Below are 25345 nucleotides of genomic sequence, written 5' to 3'. Positions count from 1 at the left end.
GTTTTGGTGGATGATAAGTTAAGCATGAGCCAGCAGTGTGCCCTTGTGGCCAAGAAGACCAATGGGATCCTGGACTGCATCAGGAGGAGTGTTGCCGGCAGGTGGAGAGAGGGGATCCTGCCCCTCTACTCCACTCTGGTGAGGCCACACCTGGAGGATTGGGGGCAGTTCTGGGCTCCCCAGTAAAAGAGAGACATGGAGCTGTTTGAGAGAGTCCAGCTCAGGGCTACGAGGATGATCAGGGGCCTGGAATATCTGCCCTATGAGGAAAGGCTTAGAGAGCTGGGTCTGTTCAGCTTGTAGAAGAGAAGGATGAGGGGGGACCTGATCAGTGTGTATAAATACCTCAAGGGAGGGAGTGAGGAGGAGGGGGCTGGCCTCTTTTCATGTTGGCCAGCGACAGGACTAGAGGAAATGGCCACAGACTGAAGCACCAAAAGCTCCACAGGAACTTAACAAAAAATTACTTGACAGTGAGGGTGACAGAGCACTGAAACAGGCTGCCCAGAGAGGTTGTGGAATCTTCTTCTTTGGAGATCTTCCAAATCTGCTTGAACACAACCTYGTGCCACGTGCTCTAGGTGGCCTTGCAAGTGYAGGGGGGTTGGACTAGATGATCTCTAAAGGTCTCTTCCAACATTAAGGGTTTTATGATGATTCTATGATTCTATCCTATAGTGCAGCCAGAGCCACCAAGGGGAGCTCATGTAGGATTTTGAACTGTGGCTATAAGTGACCACGCAGGATACCTGCAAGACAAGAGGGTAAGAAAACATGCTCTTTACAGGAAGAGCAACCAGGAGGGGAAACCTTGACGGGCACTGTAACTAGGGTCTGTGAGACCAGTGAAACAGACTAAGAGAAACTCTTCCCTGTCCAGAATTAGTTAGGAATGGGGTCAGAAAATCAATGGTATAAAAAAAAAAACATTTTCGCATTTGCATGGCATAAAAAGTCCACTCCCCCTAAATGTAAATCTCACAGAGAGTTCTATGAGTGGGAGGGAAACCACAGCTTTTCTACACATAGAATCATGGAATCATTATGTTGGAAAAGACCTTCATAATTGAGTCAACCACAAGCCCTTCAACACCTGTTGAACCATGTCCTTGAGTGCCTCATCCACACATTTCTTCAACACTACTAGGGATGAGCTACAGACAACAAAAAAGGCAGTAGAATTTAAATCCAGCACCCAGAATTCACTCATTACCTATTTCTAACCACCAATCTGTGAAGGCAGACCATGTGAAGGCAGACCATATGAAGGGATCTAARTCTATTTATGCAGAGAAGGCAGTAAGATATCACTGATGCCTGGTTTCCTTTCCTTTGCAGGCAGTGGTAGGAAGCAGTGTGAGTGAGGCTGGGCTGCCAGGTGTTTTCCTCCCTCTGGCATCTCGGGATGTCTGTTGATAAAACTAATGAACTGGATAAAGCAGAAATAACAGCCCACAGTCTTTCCTGGTGAAATGAACATTTTAACAACCTGTTCTGCAAATGGCAATAATGAGCAGTTTTTATCACCTTCCTTCTCCTTTTTTGTTTGTCCACATGTGTGTGTCAGCCTGTGTGTGCACAGCTGTGCTCGACTCTGAGTCAGCAAGTGTGAGAGCACTCACTCATCATGTGAGGAAAGGTCATATCAGAGCATCAGAAATGGAGAAAACAAGGAAAAAAAAAAAGAGAGAGAGGCCCCAAGCCCCCGAGTCCCCAGTCTCGCACACTCAGCAAGTCGCTGCTTGGCAAGTCAGTGATTCCAATAGCAATAGGAAAGCGGCTTTCTCTTGGAGCGGGTTTACTGAGCGGATTATTGAAACCTTTTCCTTTAGAAACCTTTGACAGAGATTTCTCCATAAGCCGTGAGGACTTTTTTTGCCCACATCCATTTCCACAGGAGGAAGGAGCATTAAAGGGGCAAAAACCCYAAAACACGCAAAATCCCAGGGACTTTCCTCATGGCTGCCAAAAAGGGTCTTGAAAGAGCTTGCCTTGTGASTGAGAGAGACACCAAGAAGTACTCCTTGGCCTTAGACAGGTAACACAGATCTGTGTTTATGTTGCTTCCTTTGCTTTGCCTTTCAGAGTCCTATGAGACCCCCGGTCTGCAGGTGGGTATCGGAATTAAAAGTACTTGGAGTCTCTGTGTGTATGCGGAGCATCTCTCACTACTTTTAAAATGTTTTGTTTGATTTCTCCCTTTCCAAACTTTCTTATAAAACATTTGATGCATTTACTAGACAGTAACCTGATGTATGCACATCGGTGATGGATTGAACCAATCTATCGCTGAAGCAAGTGTCTTCTTCTATGTATTTTATAAGTGTAGTAGATTTATTGTAAGATGCAAAACCTCATGGATTATGCTGCGATTTTAGCCTGAATTATAATAGTACTATTGACACCATGTTTGATTCAAGGCTCTTTCATACCTGAATGTCTAAATAATCTATTTGGTGTGAAAGAAATGTGGTGATGTTAAGGACTTGATCCTTCAAAACTTTATTCRTGTGAATAGTCACTCCAACCAGAGATGGATGTATTTGGTCCCAGGAGGAAGGATTTCCCTGATCAAGGAAGGACCCCCTCAGGCCACAGTGGACTAACAACTTGCAGGGAGATATTCTTAGTGCTATTAACGAGGTCAATTAAATGGTAATATATTGTATTTTGAGTTTAAAAAGCATAATTTTCTATCAGGAATCAGTTTTACAGATGGACTTTTTTTTCCATTCTTCCTCTTGTCTCAGGCCAGCAAATATTTTTTAAAGAAAATAGCTGTTCAAATATAGCTTAGCACCCTTTGACACTTCCATTATCTCATTGGTTTTCAGGTTATTTATTACTTGGCTCTCTTGAAATGCGTAGGACAGAAACTTGGCATAAACACTGTCAGTTCTAATGGAAATCCGTCTCTCCATATTCTTAAACTAGGGTCACTGCCATCGTATTTTAGTCATTTGAGTGTCTGGGTTATTATTTTAATATTATTTCATGGCTCCATAAATATACGTGGCACTGTCTAAAATGGCTTTCATGGCAATATTTTTATTTTAAGAAGATACATATGATTCTGCAATTCATTTTTTATTGCTTCAGAATCTCAGAATTTTTTGGCATGCTTCAGCAAGCAAGATCCTTTACCCATTTGCCACTTTTGGTCTCAAGGACATCTCCAGACAAATCCTTTGAACAGTGTGGGACAGGGTGCCCTGAGACAGAAACTACCCAGGACTAGACTGCCTCACAAGGAACCTATCTGTTTCCCAGGATCTTTGGGAAGAGGAAATATCCACAGTGGTAATACAGGTCAGATGCACCTGCAGGGGTAGGAGTGTAACCCCTTCCCATAGGTAGCTGATTTCCCCATATGATATCTGAATCGCCTTCTCGAGGAGTCTATTTTCTAGCAGGGGATTAAAGTTAGTTAGGCTGGGTACATACAGCTCTGTTGTYGCAAATATTTGTAACAGCCCCACAGCTTGAAGGCCAGTACCAAGAGGGATCCATAACAGATGTCCTTGAGATAGCTGAATTATGCCTGTGGTAACAGAGCTCCAGAATGAGAAGGAGGACTCTTCCTTCAGGCATATGGCATTTGTGCTGCTCCTCTTCTTACACTTTTACCAAGTGAGGTTTCATCAAGTACAACATCTAATTACTCTATCTCAGCAAAAATCTTGGGTAACAGCTAGCCTGGAGGACTAGGGAGCAAGCACAAGACACAATGTTATGGACACTGACTTACATAGACCAACTGTCTGTAGACAACTTCAGGTGTCATTTCAGGTGCCATAAGCCAATTCATCACACTAAGCTAAGCCTTTGGTATAAATTACCACAGTTTTTCCCATTCTTTGTCTATTTTCTTAATGAATAGCTCTAATACATTCAACAGAATTTATTTTTAATACAGATTGCCTATTTCCCTGCTATCCCCCAACCTCTTTCTTTTTAGTAAATTCCATTCTTATGATACATCTTAATCATGTAAGTAGGAAATCTGAATACAGGGAGAATGTTACTTACAAGCCAAAACTGTCTGTAGCCGCTAGTGGGTTTGGAAGCACTGAAGTTTCCCATACCAAACTTGAAATGCTTGAAAAGGAGGCCTGGCTTTAACTGAGCTCTCTGAAAATCATAGGCTTATAGGATAATTCAGGTTGGAAGGAACCTCAGGAGGTCTCTGCAGCTGTGAAACTGGTCAAGGTCATTCACGGTTTTGCTCAGACAGATCTTGAAAACCTCCAAGAATGGAGCCTGACAGCCAGTCTGTTCCAATGTTCACTTATTTTCCTCTCTATTTTCAGCCTGAACCTTACTTGATTCAATTCTTGACCACTGTCCTTATCCTCTCTCTGTGTGCATCAACACAGATCCATCTTCTGAATAACCTCCCCATAGGTACTGGTAGGTTGTTATTAGCCCCCTGTGAAACTACTGCTTCTCTAGGCTGAAAAAGTTCTGTCCCCTCATGGCAAACACTCCAACTCCATTTTGTTGGTCTTTTCACAGAATCATAGAATATTCAAGGTTGGAAGGGACCTCAGAGGTCATCTAGTCCAACCTTCCCACTCAAGCAGGCACACCTAGAGCATGTGGCACAGGGCGGCATCCAGGCAGGTTTTGAAGACCTCCAGAGAAGGAGAGTCCACAACCTCCCTGGGCAGCCTGTTCCACTGCTCTGTCACCCTAACAGGAAAGAAGTTCCTCCTCACCTGGAGATGGAACTTCCTCTGTTTCAGCTTATGCCCATTACCCCTTGTCCTGTCACTGGCCACCAATTAAAATAGCTTGTCCCCTTCTTCCCTGCATTCTCCCTTCCTGAACTTATACATGCTCATCATATCCCCTCTCAGCCTTCTCTTCCCCAGGCTAAACAGGCCCAGCTCACTCAGTCTCTCCTCATACGAGAGATGTTCCATTCCCTTAATCAATTTAGTTGCTCTTCTCTGGACCCTCTCGAGAAGCTCCACGTCCCTCTTATACTGGGGAGCCCATAACTGCACACAGTATTCCAGGTGAGGTCTTCCCAGAACTGAGTAGAGGGGCAGATATGAATTTCTGCAGATTCTGCTGCAGATATGAAAACTCTTATAGCTCAGGAAAACTTTAGATGGTTCTTTAGGTGATGAAAACTCCAGGTGACCACTGAATCATTTAGTTATGGGCTCTCTGGTTATGTCTCCTTCATGCACCTTCAGGAGTGTGCCATACCTTCAGAGACTCCAACACTTAGCACATCACATCCATCACCACCTAAGTTCACCATGTTGACATTACTTTTGCCTTTGTGTTAGGTGACATTAATACCCTGTTGAAAGGACTTTGCCCAGTACTGACCAAGGATTTTGCCCAGTACTGCCATACGCCACCTGCAAAGTATCGTTATGCCCACCTCATCTCAGAAAGAAAACTAAAACAATTAGAAAGAAGCAGATGTTTTATGAAGGGAAAGTAAAGAAGTAGGTGTTTACATCAGGAAAGTGATGGTTGAGGGGATATAGCAGTAATATATGAAACCATGGATGATATCGGGAAGGTAAACAGGAAATGGTTGATCATGATTTCTTCAATTAATACAAGATTAGTACAAAAAATAATTAAAACATCAGTCAGCTTATGATGCTTTTTTTGCATAATTGCATAATGCAAAAGATACATTATTTTTACATAAAACACATTTAAACTGTGGAATTTACAAATTCTGACATATAAATATGTATTTTATATATATATATCATATATATATAGTATATATTTAAGATTAGAGCAGTCATGGCTGAAATCTGAGTGGAATTAACGTAAGAGAGGTGACTATGACTGTGATAGATTTTCTCTGAAGGGATTTTCATTGTCCTACCAGGAACCAAAACATTACTGTTATCCTTTGTGAAGGAGGTGCTCTCCTGCAGAGAGTGGAGTGATTCTACATTTTGCTCTCTTTTACCAGGATTTTTATAATGGTCTAGGAGGAAGGTGGTTATTCCCATCAGCTTGCAGATCAAGACACTCCACAGATCAAGGGAAAGCAAACAAAAGGAAGTTGTAATCAAAAGCTCCCATTAATGATTTGTGTGRAATCTGTAATATGTATTCACATTTTCTCTTTCCCCCTTCCAGGTACAACTTAGTAGGTGCCTTCCTATAACATTCTACCTGCCTATCTTTTTTGCAAAGGAAAGAGAATCTGAAATGTAGGAAAGATTATTTTTTAATCTGCTGCTCTGTTTGCAGCATGCTGGTGTAGAGATCTGAGGCTCAAAGGCTACGTCTTGCTCTGACGCACACAGGAGGGGTTTATGGTTTGACAGCGCCGACCTCTGTACCTTAAGCTTTTGATTCCACACATTTATATAACTGTCTCTCAGATTCTTTTAATTAGTGACAGGCTGCTCTTGCAAGAAAAAACGTGTTTGCACACAGGAGCTAGCAGGAGCCTTCGTAACTCAACAAACCAAATGCTTCTCTTTCTTACCCTGTCGAGTTCAAAGACAGCAGCCAATGCTCGCCACCTCTGATGACCAGGGTACTTCTACTGAAGCTCCTGTTAGATAGAAAAATGTGTCATTTGAGGTCTTGTGATGTCTGTGTTCTCATCTGCATCTGTTCAATGAGATCTGTGGAAACGTGCTTTCCTCCCCTGCAGTGATATTCAGAGGTTTTGTTAGCTGGCACAAGCCTTGTAGATTAAAAAAAGGCAGGGAGGGATCACAAAGTGACCCATTTTGTTAACAGACAGAAAAGGATATGGGTGGCTCAGAAATCTGCAGGGGTAAATTTGGTATCCCTGCCCTCACAGGCTATTGAGCTGATTGTAACTCATGACTTTAAGATGATTTTAACATTCAGTGCCAGCTAAGGAAAATTGAGTTAAAGAGAAATTAATTTTACGTGCAAAGTACAGAAGAGCACTGGAACTTAACTCTAGAGATGGATCACAAGAAGTAAGAAGATGTGCATGCCCTGATCTCCAAGCGACAGTGAGGAAACTACATTAATTCAGCCATCTGGCAGGAATCAATTTATGGTATCTTCTGAGTCTAATACATCAGCAAAATATTGTATGTAAGTGACACGATGCACATGAGAAGTCCAATGAATATGAAAACAGCTTAGCTGCCAGAATCCTGGAGAGGGACTGGCTAATAGGGACCGGGCTGCCAGATGGGCAGTCCCTTCCCCAGGCAGCTCAGCACCAATTTATTTGTTGTTGTGGGGAAAATAAAGAAATGCATTGGAAAAAAAAAGTCTCCGGACACTGAGCATTAAATCTGACCTGTTGCTCTTTCACATAAGCTCCACAGAAGCATATTTGGGGAATCAGTTTGTCTCAGTTAAGTAAACAGAGACGACATGCTAAGTTGCTAGGAAAACAAGTTGACTCAGGGGAACATGTTGAATCCTTGGAACATCTCAAAAATATTTACAAAACCAAAGCCACATGGATTATACACGGTTGAAGGGCTTGGCTGCCAAGGAAACGGAGAAAATTCTGGTAATGAGGTGGCCAGCTCTTCTTGCACCAGTGCCTCCTTGGTCCTGATGAAGAAAAAAAGGATTAGAAAAAGCATGGACCATTCACAGCTTCGGGTGCCTTCAGCTCCTGTCCATCAGGGGGGCTGGGGCTGCAGAGCAAAACCTGGTCCATAAGCAGAGTGGGGATCTTCTTCCTCCCTCACCCTCAATGCTCAGGCTTTTCTTCCTTCCCACAGGGCAGCTGGTGCTCACAGAGACTGTTCAGAGAGGGCAGCTGGAAGGCTGGTGACTTCCAGCATCTTTTGGTTTTGACACAAATGGTGCAAACTGGCAGCCACCAGCACAGTTTCTTCCCAGCAAAATTCTTTTCATTAGCAGTGAAGAAACGACTTAGAAAGTCACTAAAATTTCCCCAAAGAACAGGTCTCTCTAGCCCAGCAGAAATGGCTCTTCCTGGTCCTACAGAAAAGTCCTCAGTACATGGATTAGGGAAACAGCTGGAATCATGGTGTGCAGTGAAAGCCATAACACATGATGCCTCCAGGCTAATTCAGTCTTAGAAACAGCAGCAATGCTTGTTACATTCCCAGGTGGACTTTGCACATTATAGTGCTGCAAGCACAGACCACAAAGAGCATATGATTATATAAGCTTTATGAATGTGCATTTGGGCAGAATTTGACTTTTGCTACCCCAGAGCACTCCCACAAGTCTTAGTGTATGGGTTTCATTCAAGTCTCCTGGGCTGGGTATTTGTTCTGTTCTTCGAGGCAAGTAACTTGTTCAGCGATAAGAAGGACCACTACTACTTGCCAAGCTACCTTGAGGCCTCCTGGAAAAAAATTGGAGGAGTTTCTGGGATGCTTCAGGGAGAACATCAGGTGYTATGGTCATTCAGCTATTCAGGCAGCTAAAATGTAGTGTGCTCAGCACTGGGGCCCACTTACCCCATTCCATATTCACTATGAAAGAGCTTGGAGAAGGATAGCCCTGAGGTTCTGTGGTAGATCAGGTTTGTCTGTGAAATCACCTTGTGATGGAGGGGTGCTCAAAGACACAGTTCTGCTGGAAGTCTGTCCTTTTTATCAGTGGTACAAAGAGATCAGCATTCCATTGAGAATGGATATCCTGGGTTTTATAAATCAGATCTCTTCAAAAATTTTGGGCTAGCATTTTCCATAGAAAATATCTCTGCTGGAAGACAGATAATTTTTTCATGCAGGTGGATATCTGACATAAAACAGTTTTGCATTTAGAGTGGAGGAAAATCCCTTTGGTCAATCATATCTGAGAATATGTTTGGGAATTGTGGGTGGGTGGGAAGGAAAAGTGTCTCTTTTTTATTTTAATAGTCTTCCTGGCAAAACTGATGGGAATAAATAAAAAAATCCTATGGAATTGCCTTCTTGCTTCACTGGATATAGTATGTAGTTGCCTGAAGTATGACTTTCTGAAAATCATATGCTATTCAGTCAGATTCTTTTCTTTTCTGTCTCATTTTTCATCGTGTGCATGAACTAGCCTAAGAAAGCCATCTTGTTTTGCAAATTGGGATATGGATGCAGAACAGCTCAAAGAACCAGGAAATAAAACCAGAGTGATCATTTCATGAGTGACTCAGAGTCCTTGGGGCCTATGTCTGTAGAGTCCTGCCTGTGTGAGCAAAACTCTTCAATGAAATCTTCCGCTGCTCCCAGTACTGCTTTTATCCTGGAAAGCATTAATTATGTAGTTTCAAGGGCTTCAGGGTTAGACACCCAAATAACCATGTATTTTTTTCTCTTTTAACTTTCTGTTTCTTTCAATCCCATAGAATGAACTGGCATCATAAGAATTTAAATGAAGAGAGGCAGCAGCGGGAAACACAAGGAACCGAAGCTAATCCAGCATATCACTGTCACAGCTACTCTCAGGCTGCAGAGAACAGGAAAAGGGAGCAGCATCAAGCCAGGCAGAAGCTCTGTGCAGCATCACTAATTTGCATTTTCTTCATGATCGCTGAGATTACAGGGGAGTATTTATGCTCTAGCAGCGCTGGTGTTCTGCGCATTGGGATGACTCATTTTGTTCTGGAGCACAGTGATGGTCCCACTGTTTGCACCTGCACCTGTCCTACAATATCTGGTGTATTTGAGGGAGTCTCCACTAGAACATTATGTTTTGTTTTGTTCCATTGATTCTACCTCGGCCTGACTTCTGTGATATTTATACCCACCCAATAGCTCTTGCTACTTTAATTTTCCCTTCCCTCTCCTGAGGTAATGTAAGGAGTTGCATTACATATGGGATTTTGCCACATGTGCCTCTGAGATGTAACAAAAACAGCCAGGAAGGGCTCTAAAACCTGTATTCATGCCCCTGGAGGCCCATGAAAATGAAATCGAGAGACTCTGTCTTCCTTACGGGTGAGAAGTGCAGGCACTGTCAGAGTCCCTGCATTAATACCTTCCCTTCAGGCTGCCAAGCGAGCAGGAATATCTCTCTTCAACTCTTCCTTCCCACATGCTTCATCTGMATAAAGCCCATTTTTCAGATCACATGCACCTTGGTGCATTCTTCTAATTTCCATGCAGTAATTTCCAGTGCCAGAAGTAATGCATTATTAACAAAACCATATAATCACTAGGCTTAAGTTTGGTGAATGCAGCAATGGTAGAGGATAATTGAAGGACAGATGATATGTTAACTAAATATTTCATTTTGCCTAATGAATCATACTTTTTTTTTTTTTTTTCAGTGACAGCCTAAGTAACAGGCTCAAAGACCATTTTGCTTCAGACCATTAAACTTTGACAAACCAATTACTAACTGCAGTTACAGACAGCAGTCTATGGAGATTTTTTGTAATTATGGACCATGCATTTAATATTTTTAATCAGTAGGCTAGACAGCATGTGCTTGATGATTGACCACTGAGTGACTGACAATTTCYACTGCTTTGCAAAATACAAAGCTATAAACAGCCATTGTGAGCAATAATAAGTCATAAAGGCCACTTGTTGGGAATGCTGGTATAAAGCAATAACACGTATGACACAAGAAAGTGCTCTCCTGGCATTAAGGAGAGCTCGTAAGGGCTCCTGCTCTTAAGGGCAGAGCGGTTTGGTTGGCGTTATTGTGCTTAACAGAAGGAAGAAGGCTGCATGATGCTCAGAGAAGCTTTGATTCTTTGAATTCCCTTGTCTTTGATGTGATTTTTCTCACGCCATCTGTGTTGGTCCTCATTGCTATCCCAATAGGGATGCTGTTGGCTGAGTCTGATACACCACTGTCTCTTGAAGGATATTTATGGTCTTCTAATACAGATCCATAACAAACTCCATAAATTTGGAGACATCTGTCAAACTTTTGACACCACATATACATCTCAGATATAAAAGCATTAGAATAAGAGGCACATCCAACATGCATCATTATGCCAAAAAGGAATGCAAAGTCCTGACCAGGCTACTAGCATAAGCACATTGAGATATCAGATACTCACCCGAGGCATCAGTAATGCCAGCAATACATGACATAATCACTTGCTAACATCTTTCAAAGACAACAGGCTAGAAGCAAGTTTTTGTAACATCTCCAAATACATGGAAATATAATATCTAAAATGCAATGGGGCTTTGCAAAATGCAATAGAGTTTTGCAGATAATTTGTATTCTACATATTTGTTTTCTGAAACATAGCCAGTGCCTTGGTTAGCATCCATGCAATGTCATACAAACCCTCTTCCACGTAAAATAGGTTCTTACTTGGGAAACACTGCAAACAGTGAAAGTCTAGGACCTATAGAGGACCTTTCTGCAAATGCTGTGGGTCCTGCTCCTGTTTCAGAATCCCCATTCTGTTCATTTTTCATTTTATCACAAGGAATGAGATGCCACAGAATTCTGAAGCCCTGACTGCTTCCTTTCAAGCAGTAGAAAATGGAAAGAATAGGGATATAATACAAAAAAACCTGCAGTGCAATATACCTTGCACTGTGGTCACAAATCATGCAATATTAGGAATTCTAATCTAAAATCTTCATATGGGAGGAAATAAACTAAGAAATTTCATCCTGCTGGCATAAAGATTTTCCATTTATAAGAAAGAAAAGATGTATCTTTATGTACTCTTGGCAGTACTATCTTGACAGAATATTCGTATGATACATTTTGTTTTTTACGATGTTTTTTATGACTCATTGATCCTCCCATGGATTGTGATCAAGAGAAAAAGTTGAGCAGAAATTGATCAGATGATTGAAGAAGGAAAGAAATATATTGAAATATATTGAGGAATGTAGAAAGTGAATATTTTAGCTCTACCATTTCATGCAATCTAGTGCTTTACATTGTGTTTCCCCTGCTATAACAAATTGGCAGGATAGCTTCCTGCCTATGAGCCATCTCTCCTCTTGCATCCAGTGGCAGCTGCGGTAGTTTAGAGCAGCCTTTAATTTCTCTGGATTTATCTTGAGGCCTGAGAGTTGGTTAGAAGATTTTGGCAAATACATAATATTTGGATTACCGGTTAAAAGAAAAGTCATATCAGATAGCCTTCTTTTTTCCCTTTCAGAATTCTCATGAAATCAAATACCGCAGAAGTTAAATGACATTCAGCAGCAATTTTTCCAGTTCTAAGAGCGAAATTAAATCATATATTACAGATGCAAAATGATAGATGTAGTCCTGMAAAAAAAAAAAAAAAAAAAAAWWTTTTTCTATGCTCCCTCACCAAAATGGCTGTTGGTAGATCAGAGCTGTTCTCTTGGAAGCTTTCCCTCAGTCCTATTTTAATGTTGTCTGTGCCAAATAAAGTGTGGCATCCAGCCACCCAAAAATCAAGAAAAACTAGCATAGTTTCATGTCATGAATAGTGAACTCCATAAGCTAAGGCTCTGAGTTTTCATGTATATATACTAATATCAGCAATCCGTGAAGGGATAGTGGGAAGATACTGGAAGTGTGTTCTCTAACACTGGTTTTCATCAGGAAATCTGATACTAAAACTTTCCTACTCCAATAGTAATGTAACAACAAGACTAAAGAGTCACAACTCTTATCATCCTTAGGATATTCTCCCAGGTATGTATCTCAGATAAAGATTTGTATCACATTTCTTTTTATTAATTCATGCATTTTATTACATAAATAAAGTGCAAAATGAAAGATTTTCTTAAAGTCAYGCTAAGATTCATGTAAATGATCACTAAAAATTAAATGTTCACTTTGATTCACAGCAAATCAAGTTTTGAGTTTGGTCTAGTCAAGTCAAACTGCTGTAAGGAGTCGTTATAAGCACATTTGTTTTACACAGGGGGCCAGATTGCTGGAAGTCTGGCTGTGATCACTGATGCGGCACACATCCTGGTTGACTTGACAAGCTTCCTGATCAGCCTCTTCTCTCTCTGGATAGCATCTAAACCTCCTACAAAGCAGTTAACTTTTGGATGGCACAGAGCAGGTAGTAAACATACTATAGTATGGACATGTGAAATGGGAAAGGCAATTAATCACAGCCAGGCACTAGAAAATATRGTCATGTTCAACACTGGTTTTCAGAAAAGGAGGGTTGACTGAGGTTCTCAAAGCTCCCAGGTCACATTACGGACATAGTAAGCCTGTGAGATTCAGAGAAARAAAGAGCACGGGCCTTGTTTATTTACAGAAATGTTTTTCAGTTTGTTAGTTAGTAGAGTTTTGGTCTGGTACTAGCTTTGGCAGTGATGATGACTCATTCTTCAGTGACCCAAGTATGTACAGGACTGAGTCCTCAATCTACTGTGAAACAAAAACTTCTATAAAAAGTATAATACTTATAAAAATGAGGTCCTATTTTATTGAAYGATAAAGCAAAGACAAGTCAGCCATGCTAGATTCCTTGAACAGTGAGAAGATCCTTTAACATTTGCCATTTTCTAAATCCTCTCCTTTAGCATTATTGCTTTTAATCATTGCATGGTTGGCTGATTTTGAACATTCTCCTCAACTAAAATATCACTGCATTTACAGATGATTCTTTAATACCATGAGCCTGAAAATCTAATAGAAGTGTCTTTTTACATAATTCAAAGCACCAGCAAAATATTAACAYGAAGAAAAATTTGCTGTGGATATGAATCTGTTTGAGATGTAGACACCTAAATGTAGATGTCTACATGTCGGTGTTTACATGTAAACTAAGTGTTTGAGTTTCTGACACATTCTGCAGAGAACTAGCTCAATTCAATTAGCTAAGCCTGGAGTTCTGGTGTTACTTGGATATCTCTAGGGTATTTGAGACTTCTGCATGGGAACAAAAACTGTGGCACTTGTTCTATAAAAGATTGTAGCAGGATGCCAAGCACAATACAAGGGTGTCTCAAGTGGCACCAGGCACTCATGTTTAGGAGACTGGCATGTGCTCCTTGCCAATGAAGTGTGAAGGATGATTCAGCTTATATAAGTTAGATACTYGGAGCTCAATACAGTTATGTAAATATAGCCATCTGGTATCAATTAAGAAGTCATTCTGTTCTTGAACTACTTTTCCAAAAGGATAGGGATCTCTAAAGGTCTGTTCTCATGCCTGACAGTGCAGTGTGGATGTCTTGAATGCTGATTGTCTCAAATGCACTAGGCACTTCCCTTCACTGAATCATGTTCCAAGCAGCCAGTCAGCTGGATCATTTTCTAAGCACCTATTGAGTAAAACTCCATTGCTCACAACTGGAGCTTAGATACTTAGCTTACATCTACATTTTAATTTTGGTGTCTCAGTCTTGAAATGAATCCCATGGAGGATATCTGAGAGCTCAGTCTAGTTACCCACACATAAATGATTAGCATTATTTAAAGTCCTAATACACTCCACAWTGTTTCCAGGTCCCATTACAGAATGCAATAGGACATCTATAGGTATTGAATTGAGCCACACAGGATTCTCAAATGTCTTTAAATACCTATGTGGGTATTTAAGGGTATTATGGGTATTTTGGGTATTATGGGTATTATGAACTGAGGACTTAGAGATTAAGAATGCTTCCAGGCTATTAAATATTACAGTTCAAAAGCAGATTCTGGCTCAGGACATCTGCAAACAAACATTTCTAGCAGCTGCAGGATGTACCAGGGAAGAGGACTGTCTTTAGACTATTTCCTAGAGTAAATTCTTTTGGTTCTGCTGGAAACAGACTCCTGGATAAGGTTGGTGTCTAGTGTGGATGAAGCATAACTGGTATTATGTTTCAACACATGACTGAATAACGCAGACCTAGCAAATTACTTACAATCAGTTGATCTGTAGTAATTCTTTGTGCTTGTGCACTTATAGCCTGGAAGAAAAAAAGAAACCTGTCTTTTGGTGATGAGATGTCAGTCTGATCCAGCCATCTTGTGGCACCTCATTTGCCCCCCAGACTCTCAACTGTTTTTCTCTATTTTTTGTCACTGAAATGTAGAACTTTAAAACACATTATTTATCATCTCTTTATCCTGCTGGCAAAGACAGCAGTGCATCAAAAATTAATTGTCAGTGACTATTTAACTTATTTCTATGATATTTATCCTGTTCCTTGTTTATTTTTCCAGTTATATCTCTGGTTTTAAATGCAGGTGAATGTCCTAAGACAGTAGATGAGAGCAGTCAGATGGGTGGCAGAATCACTGTGTGTTGACTATCAAATCTTGCATCTACAGCCCTCTGTGACAACAAAAGACACTTTTTCCCTGCTCTCCTTGTGTTTGTCATGCAAAGATTTGGCATGATGSGGCTCAGGTTTAGCTGGAGTTGTCTGAATGTCTCCCGTGTTTCTAGTCAGAACTTAAAAAGCAGACTGTGGAATCAAGACAGTAATTCAAMCCAACCTTTGGTTTTGTAGCTACTTTCAGCAACATATTTATAAGCGTAGTGTTGAAGCATAATGATAGCACGAGTCAGACCTACTTCCAGTTCTCTTCAACTTTGTTTTTTTTATCTTTATTATGATCAGAAGTTCTCCTAGTAATCTGATTAATAGAGCATGTTGTGCTCTATTAGAGGTGGTATTTCTGAAAACAAACAAAACTAACAAACAAAATAACTGAACATCTTAAGTACAGCATTTATTACTATTGAATTGGTCTGCCAGTCTCAAAAAAGCTTTGCTAAGATCTTATGATGAAAAATCTGTTTTTGCACTTTGGTGAATAAAAGATGACCTCTAAGTCATATGTGATATGCAAGTGCACACATACACAGATTCACAAAAGCTGTTGTTTCTTTTGCTGCCAATAATAGCACATCTTCCAACACCTTTTGTGGGCAKAGATTGCAGGTTTCCATTCTATAACCTACAGAAGGTATAAGTACTAGATATGCTTTATATTAGCTTCTCTTTATTTATTTTTAAACAATACTTGATTCTCCTGTCAGTGAAGTTCTGTTCAACCCATTACTTTATCAATTATAGATAAATCATTTATTTTTATAAACATCAGGGGTCTGGATGTCTGCAAAATATATGACTCTCACAAAAATATATTCAAAATAATAATCTGAGTTTCAGCTGCTATCATGAATTGACAGTGGATATTTGTATAAGTGCTTTCATCCTCCCAGCTACCTACTGTCTTTTACTCTACTGTGAACTTTCATTTTCATTTATATTTCCTCAGTTGTGCTCATAAAGTGCCRCATTTATCCATTCAAGTCACATAGCAATTACTAGTCATACATATTATTAAAAACATGCTGTAACCTCACATGAACATTCCCAGATCTCACCTGTGGCAGTGCAATAAAAGGTGGCCTGGAGAACAATGGCTTTATTTGAGCCCAACTCAGAGCCAATAGAGAAGAAATTGAATTTTGTTGCCCCAGGGACAAAAAAAAAAAATCACCTTCCTTTCATTTAACAGTCCCAGTGGAAAAAAAAAAAAAAAAAAAAAAAAAAAAAAGAAAAAAAAAAAAAAAAGATTTTGTTGCATTGGTGGAATGAGTCCCAGGAGAAAGGAGGGAGGGAGAGGTTTTGCTGGCAGGGCCTTATCAGAGGTTGTCAGGGACTTTCTGAAGTGTGAAATAAAGAGAGATATGCAGAAATAAGGAAGTTTATGGAGAGGGATTGCGTCTTCCAGCGTATCTGAGTGAGCAGTATCTCTCTTTCCCTCCAATCCTTCTCCATGTGACATAGATAATTTCGCCATGGGAAGAGCAAGTTCCTAGGGTTCTTCACCTCACAYAGGCAGAACAATTGTATAAGATGCAAAGAAAATGCTCTTGCATCCTTACTTTCTCCAGTTTTCTCCTTCCCATTCCTGCTCCTTTTGCTCCTTCCAAAACTCCTCAAATCATCTTTTCACCTCTACTTTTTCTCCAAATGCTCTAGAAGCTCAAAACTGTAAAGGGGACAAGAGCAGGAGCAGGTAAAACAGGATTACCCTAAAACATGCAGCCACTGGATTTATCTCTGATCTTAAAGAGTTCGATAAATTCTTTCTGACATCAAGGCTGCCAGCACGCAAGAATAATTTTTCTGGTCTAACAAAAGTCATAAGCCTAGGAACATTTGCATCAAACTCTTAAAGTTACTTACATTTCTAATATGACTCCTTTTAAAATGAGATTTTTCTGATCCCTAGAAATTCTGGGAGCTTTGATGTCCATGATAATCATTTGGATGGTGACTGGTGTGTTGACATACTTGGCCAGCATGAGGCTGCTACACCCGGATTATGGCATTGATACTACAGTAATGCTCATTACCTCTGCTTGTGCCGTGCTGGCCAACATCTTGTAAGTTGCTTTATTTATATTCAAAACCCAGAAACACCCAGGAATTCTCTGTTGAGTCAGTCTACATTTTTACCTAATGTAAATGTCCTCTTTATTATTCTGCATTCAGAAGTGAGCACGATGACGATGTGTGTGACACCACTGCTTTTGGTAATACAATACCAAATACAAAACCTGACATTTGTATTATCTCTTTTGCAGTCTAAGTCTTATTCTGCACCAGACTGGACATGGCCACTATGATGGGGCAGCAGTCAATGTTCATAGTGCAGCTCCTCCAGAAAAGCCAGCTCTGCGTAACACCAGCTTGAGGGCAGCCTTTGTGCATGCTGTTGGAGACCTATTCCAGAGTATTAGTGTGCTAATTAGTGCACTTATCATCTTCTTTAAGGTTAGTTTTATTAGTTCACTTGCCTTCCTTGCAATTAAGGATAACAGTTATTTTCATAGCATTGTGTCACAAGATACTATGTAAATATTTTTTCTGTCTTAATGATATACATTGTAATTTAGTCAAAGACAATTGTGCTCATTCCTGGGAATTTAAATGACTGTTGAGATTTTAATACTTGCTTCTTAGTGTTTAAATTACAAGTAAGATACTTCTGTGTCTCTCTCCTTCATCCAAAGTGTCTTCAATCTTTACGCTAAGTTTCCCTAACTGCAGAGAAGGTCATAGTTGATTCTTTACTAGATTCATTAAATATATTTTTCTTTTAGATTAACTAATTATAAATAACAGTAACCAACATTAATGAAATTAACTAAATGATGTATTCATATTTTTTAGCCAGAATACAAAATAGCTGATCCAATCTGCACATTTGTGTTTTCCATCTTTGTTTTGGCATCCACCATCACCATTTTAAGGGATATTTTGATTGTGTTAATGGAAGGTAGGATCCAATTCCAGAATCAATGTAATTATATTTTGTTCTTGATCTTTCTCTTTCTGTCTCAGGGTTCCCCATAACACTTTCACCAACAAAAGCATGATTGCCCACTGCTTTACCGGTTTCTAATACTCTCATAATTCCGTTCATACAAAACATTTTCTATCATTTTGCTGAAAGCCTTATACACATATTCCAATTTTTATAAAATCTGTGTGTTGATGTTTTGCTATAAATCCCCAATGTATGCCTAAAGCCAAGTTGCTTTTGTTTGTCATATGCATTACGCTGTTTCTTATCACCCCTTTGGCACAGAAGATGTCAACTTGCTTTGTTCATTGCACAATTCATTTACCCATGTAAAATTGGCAAAAAGGATCAAAGAAAAGAAAAAGAGATTATGATTTGAGCTGTATCTGTGAAATAGGCTGAGTGCAAGAGTCAAGTAAAAGACTTTTAGTTACACTAGTCCAGAAAAGCAAGCAGCCACAATCAGGTATTGATTACTATTAGGCAATTCTAAGCACATTAAGCATTAAGGCAGTAAGTATGTCCAGCTTTAGCAATATTAATACTGTCAGCCATGGGCTTGAATATCTGATTTGCAAGGCTGAATGATTTGAGCAGTTATAGATGCATGTTTTTGCTTTTCTTAGGCTGGATAGAACAAAGCAACTTTTGTTCCAGCTATGAAGACATAGGCCTTAAAGGAAAAAGTATCTGTAATGATGTGGGTTTTGAGTCAGTATGAGTTATCCAGCATGACTGTCTGCATGCAACCTCTCTCTTTTACTTTGCACATATTTGTCTTCCAGTGGAGAAAATTTCCAATATCGTTTTACAATAAAGCTCTTCCTACAACTAATTTGTTTTCACTTATTGTAAGATAGAAATGAAATTGTGTAAAAAAATACACAWGTAGCTAGAATGCATCAATTGCCTGTATCTTTACTTCTGAAAAATTAGAGAGTCTCTTGGTTATTCAAAAGACCAAACTATCAGGAAATCCTGCCCATCCCTGAGACATACGGATCTTCTTCCTGGAACAATGATTCCCCGTTTCTCTAACTAGCAATCACAATCAAAAATTGGTAAAGCTGCTCCCCTCTGCCACAAGCCCCTTTATGCTATCTTTTTGAGGAGGTGTCTGAAGCTCCTATCTCCTACAAGGCATATTTCTGCCCCTACTTTTCTAAAGAGAAGGTGGTTATTGGAGTGGTGCAAGAATCTGTGTCTGTGACTGACTGTGTCATACTGGCACCAGCTGTCCAGAGTTTTCTCCAAAGATCATGTGCATATCATTCTTGCAATAAATTGATAGGGCAGAGCATACAATACTAAGATCATTAACCTAAATAGTTCAAATAAATAGCTATTGTATGAATGGCCAATTAATCAATATTGAGCTCATCGAACTGGTGACATTAAAATATTTTCTGGTTAACTGAGGCAAGTGAAACAGGACGGGCACAGTTGTTTAAGTGGATGTGGAGATCTGCTTCTGAACTCCCAGGTTCTGATTCTAGGGAAGATTCATAGTTAAATTCCTTGGTGAAATTTGGATCTAGGTTCAACTCTCAATTTTACATTGCAACTAATCCTATGACAAATATTCTCACTCTGAGTGGAGGTTATCACCACCCTCATGATCTTTTATAAGAAGGCTCACCTAGGAAAACAATCACTGATTTGATAATTAAACAAATCTGTGATCTAATCTCAACTCTAAGATTTCTGGGTCTGATCATTTTAATCTTCTATTTTTTGCCTTTCCTTCTCTTTTAACCAGATGTTTCTCTGACATGTAGTGCATGCAGTGAAGGCAGAGACCCTCAGAGGTGCTCAAGTGATGTCATAGCATCTGCACTCATAAAAGATGTTGATGCAAACCTACAAAATGACCTGGCTAAATAATTTAGTTCCTTATGTAAGCTAGACCTTCAGAATATATAATAAAGCATACTTCAATATCATTCTTCCATGAACCACTGTAAAACCAGGGATAGAATTAAATTTCACAGTGAATTCTGAAGTAAAACTGTTGTCCATAGTGTAGAATATTTTAATAAGAAATGAGTACATCCAACTGAATAAAGGTTAATGATGCTTTTCTTCCAATGATCATAATTCTTATTTTCTCAAAATATGTTTTTTTTTTCCAAAATCTTCTATTAAGGAATAACAAAAGGACTTACTTATGATTCAGTTAAAGCAAGAATTTTAGCAGTGGAGAAAGTGAAGTCTATGCACAACCTTCACCTTTGGTCTCTGACAATGACTGAAACTATTCTATCTGCTCATGTTGTTGCAGGTCAGTAAATTTCCGTAAGAAAGGAGTAGGTATTCAGTTGATGCCTGGTAAAGGTCAGTCTCTCTGACTGAGATACAACTGACTGCATATTTGTTGCTTGTTAAAGCAAATGTCATTATTTGTTTGAAAAATAATAATGGAAAAAAAAGGCTTTTAGATCTTTTAGATCATCCTCCCAGGAATCTTGCCAGGATGACAGGGACCTGTTATATAACTCAGATACTGCAGAGGCTGTGGAACAAGGAGATAAACTGCAGAGATTTTTTTTTTAATAGAATTGGATTCAAACTGTATTTTTCTCACACAAAAAAATATCAAATTGATTTTGGAGTGGATTTATCAATTGTGAAAACTACTGATCATTATAATAACAATTGACATGTCAAGAATATGTTCCTTATGCCTTGCCAGCCATAAAACAATCTTTACAACGTAGTTTGAAACACAAAAAAAATTCAGGGGACCTATGCATCTTAAAAATATCTATTTTTAAATTTCATCCTTGTCCCTGTTAACAAATGATTCTTAAAACAATTTTCTTKTTTATCTATTTACTTTATAAAACTCATATATGTTGTCATTTATGTGAGAAAAAAAAATGCTACTTGTGTTTGGCCAAGAAGGGGTTCACGGGCAAAGACCTTCATGTAATTCCAGCTTCCCAAATGGAGCTGGTCTACTGGTCACCCAAATCACTTGGTTCTGTCATTACTCCCAAACTACATGAAGTAATCTTTGGTAAGTATTTCTGCTTTTCTMCAGAAAATATTTTCTGATGAATTGAATTTCTTTGTTGATTAAGTTTATCTCAACTCTTGCCAAAATTGAATACTCTTGACACATTTGAATGGAATACTTCTCCAAACAAACTCCTGCTTAGAAGTTGAGAGATTGTTTACAAAAGAATTCTCTCAATAATGTTACCTTTCTTTGAAGTCTTACGTGTTAAGTAACTTGATTATTTTCTTGCTCTCTATAGCGGATGAAGCAGATAGAGAGAAGATTTTGAAAGATATCACCCAGGCCCTGCTTGAGCACTACAGCTTCTACTCCATCACCATTCAGATTGAATCAGGAGAGGATCAGACACTAGRCTGTGTCTTCTGTCAAGAGCCCAGGGATTAAAGGAAGCATTATGCTATGTAAAATATTGATTCTCCCTCTTTCAGGTCAATGGAGTCTATATGTACTAGTTGTATGTAATTGATTAACAAGAAGAGTCATTAACTGAACTAAAAAGCCCTGCCACTGACAGGTGTCTGTGCACCTTTTTTTGTTGGTACCATTTACCACAGGAAAACAAATAAGTCCATCCATCAAGAACATGAGCTCTCTATCAAAGGTTGCCTTCAGTTGCTAGAGAAGACATCTAAACTCTTCTTAACTAGCTATGGCAAACTGGCACTAAAGCARCTAACGCACTAAAGTGTGCCTGTCTGTAATTACAGGTAATAGGAAAAAAAAAAAAAATCAACCTTCAAATTACCAGCGGCCTAATTACTACAACATGAGGGGATGAAATGCAAGTTTGGTATTTATTAGCAGAACTCAACTASATTACTCAGGATAAAGGAGAAAAAATAAGCTGACAGGAGAGATGAAGGCAATAAGAAGAGGTCTGTGAAAGAAAGAAATATTGACATGCACTCTCCCTGCCTTCTGGACAATATTATTCTTCTTCTATATTAAGGGAAGTTTCAGATATGCACCTACATGTCTTATTCCTCAGAGAGTCCTCTTTATTTTTCAGCTGGCCCTCAACCAAACTATTTTCTACTAGACATGGGGAGTATTCTCCACCACTAAGAAAACCCATAACTCATTTTGCCTGGGTTTAAGACACATTGTGATGGGACATTTTTAATGGGCTTTTGGAAATCCTTGTCACCAGGTACCACTGGGTCATGACAAAGAAAAGGATTAGGTTGTTCTGAAAAAAGAAAGAATGACTAGGACAGGGAATGACTAGGGGCCATCAAGAACATCTAATCTAATGCCCTTCATTGTGTGGCCTGTGGAGTGTTTGCCAGTAATGCTGCACCCGTGATGTTATATCAAATAAACAAAAAGCCTTTTAATATATCATCCARCCATTAGCAGAGAAGAGTTGGGGCATGACTCTACTTGGGACAGCAATTTCTCAGATTTTCTGACAACAGGATTTTTAAAATCTTCATCTTCTACATATTTGGGCATTAAACCAGAGAAACAGAGAGTGAGGACATGCTGCAGCACCTCTATTTTTTCTGACCTACTGTATTAAAGTCTCACCCTTTAGCAAAAATATGAGATCTATTTTGAAAGTGCATACTCAAGTGCTTCTCCATAAAACAACTCCAATTCTGCCCTTGGCCATAATTGGGCAGCTTGACCTTCCATGCAGAACTAGATTTAATGTTTCCCCACTCCACAGCTCTCGCTCCCTCAGCTGCAGGGCTCATTTTATTAACAGGTTTGTTAGAAGAGAATACACTATGTGATACCAAGTGGTATTGAGTTTCTGACAGCTTGAAAGAGCATTGTGTTATTAAGGTATAACGAGGCCTAGCTTTTTAGGGAATCCAGGTTTTATTCGCAAAAGGTTCACATTAATTTTCTACTTGATGTTCCTAAAGAGATTAGAATTTATTATTAGGGGCTTTTGGCTGTGGATAATACATAAGCATATGATGACAGACTGATGTATTAAGCTGCCATTTGTTACCTGGTAGGGGGAACAAGAAATTATTCAGCTTTGTGGAGGCATCCCAGAAGATCTTAGTCAGATAAATCTCYCACAGAAATCAGATAAGATTTTCAAATACAACACCACCTAAAAATTTCATGAGTATTTCATTATTGGCTGGCTTGTAAGTGCTGAGAACATAGCAGTGGTTTTCAATACAAGGATAAAAACAATTCTTGCCCTTAACAGCTGAAACTCCAGATGATAAGAAGCAGATAAATCAAAGCACAGTAAGAAATCCTAATTGAAGAAATTAACTTGTATTTTGGCCAGTTTCTTTGCTGGTATAATTTAGCATAGTTGTCTCCTACCAAAGGCAACACAGCTGTGCTCATGAAAGAAGCTGAATATCCTTTTCATTATTGGAGAAAGCAATTTAATTGTGTGGCTTTTATGGAGAAAAATGTCTTTCAATGTGAAGAAGACACAGACATATATATAATGGGATATTGGGGGAACTGTCTTGTCCTGTAGTCGAGGACAACATAGAAGATAATCAGTGGAAGAAAGAAGCATCCACATAGGATATAGGTAAATTTGGTTTTGAGATTTAGGCTGAAGTGAATGTGAAGAATAGTTTAGAACAAGGATTCATCTTGGCAAAAGGTTTAAACAAAAGAAGAGTGGCGTGGCCAGGAAGGTTTCATTGGGTAGCAGTAYTGTGGAAAAACTGGATGGAAGCAACATGAAGCACCCGGAAGAAAACAATATTCAGTAGGTGGGAGAAGGCCTGGTGAGGCTACGATCCAAACAGACTGAAAGTATGGGGAAGATTTTTGTTGTGTTTTAGGAAAAGAAGCATTGAAATACAGAGACATGAGGAAAGAAGATATTAAATCAGAACGCTGATCTTTAATAAAAGGAAGTATGGAAAAGGTGTAGAAAAGAAGAATTAAGAAGAAAATGAAATATCTGCTGTCAACCATAATAATCCTGATGATGCAGCTGAAATTGAGTGGTAGCCTGGCTATGTAAGTAGTAAAAATCAGTAAAGGTTCAGTAAGGAACAGAAGTTTGGGTTTATTAGCAGCAACAGACACCGTATTTCAGACAGAAAAATTTAAGCGTCTTTAACAAAACTAGAGACTCTCTACTTACTGCTGTTGAATTTACTCCAGCACATTTTGGTAGTAGCATGAAAACTTAAGGAAATTTCACCTTCATATGGAGGGCTGAGAAATGATTTCCAGTACGTATTTACCCATAGTTATGTATATTGCTATAAGGAGCTGACAATTTGGTGAACCTTGCTGTGTTTATGAACTAGAAAATATAGGTCTATTTCTCATCTTATTCTAGCTTGATCTCCTCAAGCACTAACTAGGCACAAAGTCGTTTTCAGAATATCTTCTGGGTGGCCTGTGAGGTTTTCTGTAGAAATAATACTGAAATAGAGAGAGGCAGGGCTGGGAAATCCACTCCAATTCCTAGCCTTCCCTGCTTTTATTTTCTTTGCAGTCCTTTGATCCTCTGCAGAATGACTATAAGAAAATTGCTAAAAAAAAAAGTGTTGTCTCTAATTCCATTCCTGAAAGTCCTGTAAAACACAGAAGTATTTGTAATAAAAAGTGCTCTATTTTCCACATCTAGCCAACCACTTTTTTTTTTTTTTTTTTTTTTTTTTTTTCTGGAATTCAGCTCACATGTACAAGTACATGGCTTTACTGGCTAGCAACGAAATTTTATGTATATATTCGTCTCCCACTAAATTTTAATGAAGTCATTTTACAGCTTGTAAGTTATATAGTTCTCCATTCCTCGAACAGCATTCTCTGTCCTTCACTTACTACAAACAAAAACTGACACATTGAGCAGAGCCAGAGGATAAAAAGCACAGGAGTCTTTGAGATAGAAATCATGAAACCAAAAAATGTAAAGCTAAAATTCCCTTATTCACCACTGACAAAGGGTCCATGTGCCACTATTGTGCCAAGGTGACCTTCAAGCAGCAACAAAAATATTTACAGCCATTTCAGTTGGAAGGATATAAAGCAGAAATCTATGACTAGCATCAGTGGAAGAGTGCCCTACCGTGTCTTGGTCCTGTGTCCTCCTGTCTGAAATATCTAGTGCATTTCAGAACTGGATATGAAATGCTGGATTGTTTTGCCCACATAGTGTGAGACATCACTACTATAATTCCTCATCTCCAGAGGAAGGCCAAACCAGACGCCTTCTGCTCCAATGGCAGCAAATGGTAGTCTATT

General features: G+C 39.2%; 1 protein-coding gene across 1 annotated transcript; it reads left to right on the top strand.

The window, feature by feature from the left end:
* Positions 1-1958: 1958 nt before the first annotated feature.
* SLC30A8 (solute carrier family 30 member 8) lies at positions 1959-21538 on the top strand. The gene is made up of 8 exons (XM_026046307.1): positions 1959-2038; positions 9293-9516; positions 12776-12922; positions 17056-17209; positions 17411-17600; positions 18000-18105; positions 20279-20413; positions 21393-21538. Exons 1-8 carry the CDS (start codon positions 1959-1961, stop codon positions 21536-21538), a joined length of 1182 nt encoding a protein of 393 aa, XP_025902092.1.
* The last annotated feature ends 3807 nt before the right edge of the window (positions 21539-25345 follow it).

The sequence above is a fragment of the Nothoprocta perdicaria genome, unplaced genomic scaffold (assembly GCF_003342845.1).
Source record: "Nothoprocta perdicaria isolate Ctin4 unplaced genomic scaffold, notPer1 scaffold_430, whole genome shotgun sequence".
Taxonomy (NCBI): domain Eukaryota; kingdom Metazoa; phylum Chordata; class Aves; order Tinamiformes; family Tinamidae; genus Nothoprocta; species Nothoprocta perdicaria.
This window is presented reverse-complemented; position numbering and strand designations above follow the sequence as displayed.